The sequence below is a fragment of the Solenopsis invicta genome, chromosome 6 (genome assembly GCF_016802725.1).
Source record: "Solenopsis invicta isolate M01_SB chromosome 6, UNIL_Sinv_3.0, whole genome shotgun sequence".
Lineage (NCBI taxonomy): Eukaryota > Metazoa > Arthropoda > Insecta > Hymenoptera > Formicidae > Solenopsis > Solenopsis invicta.
Window position 1 is genome coordinate 7,775,445 of NC_052669.1, and position 8,821 is coordinate 7,784,265.

Here is an 8,821-nt window from a genome sequence, read left to right on the forward strand (position 1 = left end):
GACATATAATTTGTCATCTTGAATCTCTCTCCATGGATGCGTTTACTTTCACGATCAAAGCACTTGCAAATTATTTGTTTTTGTTTAATATTTATAAGAAAGATGAAATAATGCTTATAAACGCTAACAACGCGTAAGCGTCCAAAGTAAACGTACCCCATATGTCAAGAAACGAAAAGTTAATGATTTTATTGTATAAAATAAATTAATTGTAGGTTTACTGTCAGATTGAAAAAGAACTCTATTTTCTTATATTTGCACTTGTTGAAAAGTGGCGCTACCCAGTCCTAGTAAGACAAAGTCACTAGACTTCAATCTAGTGATTTTACTGATAAGCGCTCCGATCTATTTCATATATTAATATGTATATACAAACAATCTGAAAATTTTCTGCGAATTCACGTGCTGGTCATGTTCGTGGTGATTATGATTGCGTGGCTCATACTATTCATGGTGTTCATTGATCTGCTAGTGCTGGATTCGCTTGATCCTTCGGACTATTAATTTAACCGAGGTTGCAACTTGTTCGGGGAACCACCAGCCTCGTCGAGGATAGATCACGTAATAAAATACCTTAAACGATTTCGCGTGGGACGATGTGTGTGACAAGTGGTCTTTCGTAATCTAATGTCAATAAAAATATAAGATCTCAGGATCTATAATACTTTTCACCGGGACTTGACACTTGCGATTTGTCAAAAACATGAAGGAGGAACTGGAGGAGAATTACAATTCCGAGTTACCAGGTAATCTTGAAACATTACAAGCGATTAGGAGTTTAAAGAAGCGGTGTATTTTCTAATTCATCGATTGAGCAATTGCAATTATGCGCAAATACAACTTTGCTCTGTGAAAGCTGCATTTGAACATAATGCGATTGATTGATGGATGAAAAACGTGTCAAAAGTACTTTACCAGTGGAATAATATTTAATAAACGTTTGTTATAAATCATCAAAATATTATAAATTATCTATTTTCAGCTGTGGTTGGAGCTTTATTAGACACCTTGGATGACAAGAATCAGGATGTAAAGCGATCTGTGATCGAGTCAATTGAAAGGATAAGCAAGAAGAATCCTGAGATTGTCATTCATGCTGCCATATATTTCTGGGAGATGCACAAAAAGGTTGATATTTTTATGTAATTTATATTAGAGATTGTTGCTGTTTATTGCATTGTAATTGTTATGTGATTGCTACTGTTCAAAGATATCCACAGACCATATGGGATCCCTGTTGAACATAATAACAGGTATAAGCAGACGTTCGGCTAAGAGTTTAAGTGTGGATCTGGTGACATCTCTTGCTGAGATAGCAGTGAACGAGTTAATAGGAGAAACTGAGAATGAGGCAGCTGAATTGTTGATTGAGCTTTGCAAGATACATTGCATGCAAGCTACGGGTGGACTTTTAACTAAGTATGCATATTATCATTCCTTTTGCAGCTATAAATTATTTACAATTTATTTACAACAAACACATAAAAGTGGGATGTAATAAATTGGGGTCTAGGAAATTTGCTATGATAGATGTATTTTTGTAGATTAGAACCCGGGGTAATTCCTAATCCAGCAATAGTTTTCACGATAGGAAAACTTGCAACAGCTAATCCTTATGGAATGCTGTCTTTTGTCAAAATAACATTGACTATCATGCTACCAATGTTGAATCAGATACGTGAGGAAGTTCTCAAACAAGCAATTTGCTTCAGTAAGTATACACATCTTGTATAATGTTCTCGATGAAATTAATGAAACTTTGATAAAACTGATTTTCTCTTCATTTCCAGTGATTTCGAAGTTTTGCGAAGCTATAAACGATTATATAATGAACGGAGAAGACTCTTCTCTTGGAATTAATAAACAGACATTTGTTGATGAAATTTGTTCAGTCTTCGATTTTCTGACGCACAATTGGTTGAAGACGTCACGCGATTCCACATCGACAGAAGCTATTTTAACGACTTTCGTTCCTATGGTACCTTTGCTGCCTGTGCAGGAGGATAGCGAAAGAATTGTAAAATTGGTACCTGTATGCTTAAGTTTTTGTAGAAAGCAAAATGTACGTTTAGCTGCTGTAAGGTGAGTTTCATAATCTGCAACAACTTAATTATTTATCCACTGTATACTGGATCATCTTTGGCGGAAAAAATTTTACAAAATTTTACATAAATTTAAGAAATGTTACAAAATCTATATAAAAAAAGCTAGAATTGGAAAACTTTCCTAATTTTTGTAAATTTTTATATTCTTGTGTGATTTTTATAAATTTCTCAGTAAAACTACATCAAACTACAATAAACTACAACATTTTATACATTTCTAAGTAACTTATTCTGACGAAAAAAATTTCTATAAATAATTACAAACTTTTACTAAAATTATTTGTAGAAATTTTTTTATTGAAATATTTACTTTTTTGTAAAAATATTAATTTTTTTTTTTAGATTATGTATTTAACTACTAAAATTAATAAAAGTGTTCCAATTCTAGCATTTTAACATCGAATTTTTTAAGTCAAGGATATCTTCTTTGAATGCTTTATCAAGTCTAATGAAAAAGTTCATTTTTTTTAAATTTAACTAATATTATTATCAGAGTTTTAGCTGTGATTTTAAGTTCTGTTGAGACTGAAAATAACAAAGAGGCAATCCGCCCATTCATGGAGAATATCCATCAAACTTTGTCCGACTTTGTCACTATTTATCCCTTTGAAGCAGCTCGAGATGCGGTTCTTACACATTACGAAGTGCTGCAGTGCTCCAGATCATTGGTTGTTTTGTACCCTGAAGAAGGTCTTGATAGGTAACTGATGTTTTTATACTGAATTAAATTAAAAGAAGATTGTGAGAGTTTTAATTCTTATTTTTTGTTTTCTTGCAGAATTTTGCAGCAGCTAAAGTCACCAATTGCTAATCAACGTGCTCGTGCTTTGGTAGTCCTCAGGCACCTCATAAACACTCTTCCCCCAGAAGATGACGGATCCTTGCAGAGAATCGCACTTAGCCTTCAGGAGTCTCTTGGAGAGAATGGTGCGCTCCAAATGGTCGGTGCTATAGTAGCACTCGCGGCACGACCAACGTTTCCCCTTTTACCATCGCAGAGAGCTAGATTTGTACGCTATATGGTGTCACACTGTGAAACGAAGAGTGACGATACGGAAGCATGTTCCGAAGCTTTATATCTGCTTGCAACGACTGTTGACGGTGTCGAATCTTGGCTGTGGCCGTGTTTGATAAGCGCATTGCTGGACCCGGCTTGCGTAGCATCTGTCACATCAGTGCTGCGTTCATTATCCCCATTAGCGCTAAAAATAATACGTGATGAAAACTCTTCAAGAAATGAGAGGGATTTTCCTGGTACGAAAGTTTTGGGTAGATGTCTGGAATTGTTGAGCAATCCGGCTAATCGATACGCGGTGGTGTCCTTTTTAAAGTCAGCAGCACCCTTAGTAGGACATCAAGTGAAACCTTATTGGGACGAGAAGCTGCAGGAACTTTTACGAGAATGTTTGCAAGATGAACTTGAAGAAATTCTTGAGAAACCACATATCATGCAGCAGAATTTAATCTGGGAAAGAAAAATAGTAGAATGGTTAGAAGAGAGTATGAAACTGGAAGGAGAGTCATGGGGCGCAAAGCTCGCTGACGAGCTCGCTTTGAAGGCAAACATGCCGAGTATAGCGCCGTTGTTAGCAGCCACGTGCAGCAACAATGCTCACATCACCTTGCTCGTCGAACTCGCGCGTTCTCACGGTACTAACAAGGAATTTGCGCGAGCAGTTGGCATCTGCGCAAAACGGCATCTGAGCATCGTGTTGAAATTGATGGAGGAATTTTGCACTGCCGAGGATAGCAGAAAGGCCCCCGTAAGATTGCTGGGTTTCGTAAAGGACACGAAGGCCGCCGCTACCGCCGAGGCCGCGAAAGCAGGTTTACTACAGTCCTACGCCGAGATTGCTCAGAAAGGGGATCCGCAGGAACTTTTCCCTGTATTCGAGAAGCATGTATTACCATGGACTATTAAACAGTTGCACGACTGTAAGGAGCTGTCTACGAAGGAAGCAGGATTGTCGGTCTTGGAACAAGTAAGTTAATTAATCTTCTTCGAACTTGAAACTCGCTATTAGTCGGTCGCTTTTATAACGAGTTACACATCATGTAGCTCAATCATAATAAACGATTAAATAAATTTTTAATTGAAAATCTATATATTTAAGGTAAAATATTCTTCACTTATTGATTTGTAGGTGGCTAATGCTGTTCATCCCACTAATTTGCCCGAATCTAAGGGCCTGCGCGCAAAGGCTACTGCTCTGGCCACTCTATTGGGAATTTTACAGTCGTCGACCGGATATAGACCATTGCAACTCTATCCGGCAGTATTAAAAGCAGCAAACTCTCTAATGTATGTTTTGCTTAACAATTTGTTGAATATATGAATTTTATGATTCTATATTTTTACAGACGTATATCGCCAACATTAAATAATGAAGAAAGAGAGATTTTTCTCAGTGCAGTATTGGATAAGACGATTAGTGCCAGTTCGGAGGTAATTGAGATTACAGTATCATTCTTATCGATTATTGTTCATAATTAACATCACTATTTTAGATTGCTCTGCAATTACATCCAGAAATAATGCGACAAGTCGTAGACGAACTGGGAACCGTGTCCAGCGAAATTGTATCCGATTCAGCGGATGCATTAGCTGAGCTGGTTGACATATTGTTACCCTGGATGCAGTCCAAGTCGAATGTAGAGAGAAAAATCACTTTGTTGGTGCTACAAAGAGGGCTCCAGTAATTATTACAATCACCTTGAATATATATCCTTGTTTTATTATATATACATATATGCTGTATACCATAAAATCGTAATGTGCTCTCTTTTATAGGTCTTATTATAATTCTTTGAAGTATACTTATCCAGGCGGCAAGTTGGATGCCGGAAAACTAGTAGGAAGAACTTTATGTTGGTGTACGGACACCGAATTTTCGTTGAGACCACTAGCGATAGATTGCATGCTTCTCTCTCTGGACATTGCAACCCGTCATCGTTGCGTGTTACCTGATAATACCTTGAGTGAAGACATACAACAAATAAAAAAGGAACTTATGATTGAAGACTCATCAGTATCCTACGGAGCCGTACAAGTTAGTTCATACAATTGAATATATTACAATAGTTATGATTTATCTTACCGTGATAATATTTCAATGAATGATGAAGTAATATCTCTAATGAGAGAAGAAACTACAAGATACAATTTCTTGTAAACAGAGACTGGCTAATGCGGTATCGCAAAAAATTCCCAACGGTGAGATAGTTAGCTTAGCGGAGGGCTTGATTGAAGGTTTGCTGTTTTATGGAGAAGCAGGCTTGGTAGCGGGCATAGCTCTCTCGCAACATTTTCAAATTAGAGGATCAGAAATATCCAGGACTGATGTTTGCTTAGTCGGTATGTAAAATTTAAATTATTTTGTTACTAGTGTCATTTGAGAGCAATCTTTATCCAATTTTCTAATATATTGCTTTAAATATTTACTATTTACGTTGTAGATAATATTATTACGCAAATGAGACAAATGGAAAACGCGAGCTGCAAGTATATCACAACGGTGGCTATAGTTTCACTGATGAAGCATCATCCAGAAGAAGTGATCGAGCATCTTTTGTATCAGCCGTTACCGTTGGACCCGGGTACCGCATTGTGCTGGAAAGAAATTGGCAATAATGATTTTCTTGGGCCCCGAGTAGGTCTACTTATACACGACTACACGTATTATTTTTACAGATATATACATTATCATAATCTCATGTTCTTTTAGGCTTTGGATATGTTGCTAATAAAACTTGAATCCAGTAATTTATTTTCTGATGCTACTAATCCGTCTGTGCATACCGGACGGAATAATACCGCATCTCTCCCGTCCTTGGCGGCTATCGTGGGCTTGAAGTATCTTCTTGAATCGCCGCATGTGGAAACCTTGATTGCCGAGAGCAAGCAATTAGCGGGATTATTATCAGTTCTCCTCAAATATCTCTCGGGCTGGCTGCACATTGATGCTCCCACATCGTTGATAAATACGAAGTACGGATACGTACCGAATCGGGCGGCGCAAAAGTTAAATCCGCACACGGAAGTATATTCTATATTAACCCACATATTAGTAACCATCGAGCCTAATGCTGCAGCCAACTTGCCAATGGAGAGTGTACGTATCAAAGCATTTTACGATTGTTTTATGATTATTCAAGTCAATGTGAATCTTTTATATTTAGACATTTGCTTCCGAAATGCAAGCCGAGGAGAGCCTAATATCGACAGTGCGAACATTAATGAAATGTATATCGAGTAAAAACGAAGTCCTGTTAAACATGACGCAACATTTGGGTAAACTGATGACTAGCACGATAGCCATACAACGAGCGATTGCCGCCACCTTTTATTCAGAATTAATTGGCAAAATAGATTGCGGAGCTATATGGCTTGATGCTATAATTAATACGTTGCACGATGCTAAGACCGATTCATCGTCCTTAGTACGAAAGCTCGCTACCATTGGACTTGCTAGAATAGCCTATTTAGATCACAGACAGGTAAAGTATTCCTTTTCAATGGGTATTCTTATATACTGATTAACAATTGTCTTTTAGGTCGATGAATATTTCGACAATTGTATGGATGCCTTACTCGATGGATTGGAGGAGACTGCTGGTGGAGAAGGGGGTGCGGAAGTAGTACTCGAATCATTACGCGGTCTCTCGGTACTGCTGTCTGTTCAATATAAGAGACCCATCAGTCCGCGAGTGGTACTAGCCTTGAAACCATTCTTCGAGAAAGAAAACTGGGAGATGAAACTCGCAGCCATAGGCGCTCTAGGCGCGATAGCTACCAATTGGCACAGATCACTTGCATCGCCGAATGACGATTTGATCGATCATCTTATGGGCTGTTTGCCGTCTCTGATAATAAGACTGGAAGACTCGAATATAACAGTAGTTAAGGTGCGTCTACATCACATCAATGTAGAGTTATTATGTATTATTCAATTACATGTTCAGATGTTTATTTATGCGGATGTTTACTTATGCAACAGACTGCACAGGAAACCTTATGTAAAACTACAAGTATCGTGCAAAGCGAGAAATTATCGCATGTGATACACAATAATTTGGGACCACAAGCGAAGTTCAATTTCGAGAATTTTTCCAAGGACTTGATAAACTGTTTGAAAGAGGAATTTCCACATAGAGCAGAAGAACTAAGGTAGATATACAATATTGTATATTTTTTAATGTAATATTTAAATAGAAATGCGTACTCTAAGTTTTATTTTTTTTTTTTCGTTAGAAACGCCGTCGTCCGCGGTTATTCCAGATCGGAGAATTATCATATCAGAGCTACGTCGGCGCTGCTCTTAGGATTATTCGATTCCCCGAGACCTGAAGATATACAAAGACTGTTGCAACTCTTACGTGATAAAGAAAGTATTGTGAGAATGCGCGCTTCGCAAGCCCTTTCATTTTGCTTTACACTTTAGCATAGATAGTGTTTCAGTAGTTCGAAAATTTCAAGATGTCTAAACTTTTAAAGCTATATTTTTATTCTTGTGATATTATGGGTCAAAGTCAATTTATTTTACAGGCCATATACATTATAATGTAAAATAAGAAATGTTTTATTGTAATCATTATAATTTTAATAATGATTATTATAATTTTAATATTGATTTATTAGGTAGAATGAAAATTGAGATACATTTGATTTATTACGATTATGTGGAAAGACTTGTAAATAAACTGATATACAGTTACTTTTAATTGGCCGATTGATAGGTTTCTTTCTTCTCTATTGGCATTCCGCACGCAATGTACGGCCTATATCCTGTATACGATGAAGACAATTTGTCATAAATAATACTTAATTTATCTTCATTAATTAATTTCCTTATTGTGCGCTCTTTTTCCGATATCTCTTCGCATGCATGTATTTCTGCCTCGCTATAAAAAAGTTTTCAAATCATTTAGCCTTACAAAAAAATGAAAAATAGCGATGATAAATTATGATTTTATATACATAATTTTCTCTTTTTGAGCTTTATTTTTTTTATCATAACAAGTATCATCCACGAGAAAAGAACGACTTTGCATGCTATCCCATTTCTTAGCAGCTCCTTGAAATCTTGCAAACGCGATACTACTTGTTGATTAGATAACTGTAAATTACGTCGATTTGTTTAACTACTACGAAGCTTGTGAAAATTTCATATTATGATAGAATAATACTGGTCCCTCTTGCTGCATGTCTTTCTTCGATAAGCAAGAACGTTGTATTTTAAAGTCGCCCCAAACTTTCTTTGCCGCTTGATTCGTCGTTGTTTTATATATAAAATTGATCATCAATTTTCTTTCATCCTTATCCTGCACATCGTATAAACTTACGCTTGGTACCATATGCTTTCTTGGCCTTTCTCTGAATCAAGTTTAAAACTTTAAAAATTTATATATTACAAATGTATATACATAGAATCGATTACATATAGTAATCAATAGTTTTATCGCAAATTATCACTTGATCGTGCTCTCCAGATATTTGTCTCCCAAAATATATCTCTTCTCTGTCGCTTTTACACTGATACCAATCGTATTCTTCGGTTCCTACAATGCATCGAATGTGGGACGTTTTGCATAGTTCAGTCGTTCCAAGGTATCATGAACTGTAATCGTGCGTTGCGGTTGCAATGATGTTACCGACTTCATTTTTGCAAAAGCAAAATTGTTGCAAACTATTGAAATATTAAACACCTAGGATATAG

At 36.6% G+C, this 8,821-nt stretch overlaps 1 protein-coding gene across 1 annotated transcript; it reads left to right on the forward strand.

Moving 5' to 3' along the window:
* Positions 1-318: 318 nt before the first annotated feature.
* On the forward strand, positions 319-7,944 carry LOC105196552 (maestro heat-like repeat-containing protein family member 1). The gene is made up of 18 exons (XM_011162554.3): positions 319-746; positions 983-1,128; positions 1,211-1,419; positions 1,545-1,711; positions 1,791-2,082; positions 2,599-2,805; positions 2,884-4,087; positions 4,250-4,407; positions 4,467-4,551; positions 4,614-4,801; positions 4,897-5,155; positions 5,283-5,460; positions 5,562-5,755; positions 5,831-6,217; positions 6,285-6,602; positions 6,660-7,010; positions 7,103-7,272; positions 7,357-7,944. The coding sequence occupies exons 1-18, from the start codon at positions 704-706 to the stop codon at positions 7,544-7,546; spliced, it is 4,746 nt and encodes a 1,581-aa protein (XP_011160856.2). The 5' UTR covers positions 319-703; the 3' UTR covers positions 7,547-7,944.
* Positions 7,945-8,821: the final 877 nt, after the last annotated feature.

Bases quoted from the DNA above. Each gene is read 5' to 3' on its own strand.
- LOC105196552 (XM_011162554.3), top strand. From the start codon at position 704: ATGAAGGAGGAACTGGAGGAGAATTACAATTCCGAGTTACCAG. The intron at 1,420-1,544 runs GTATGCATATTA...GTATTTTTGTAG, and splicing joins ACGGGTGGACTTTTAACTAA to ATTAGAACCCGGGGTAATTC. The intron at 2,806-2,883 runs GTAACTGATGTT...GTTTTCTTGCAG, and splicing joins CCTGAAGAAGGTCTTGATAG to AATTTTGCAGCAGCTAAAGT.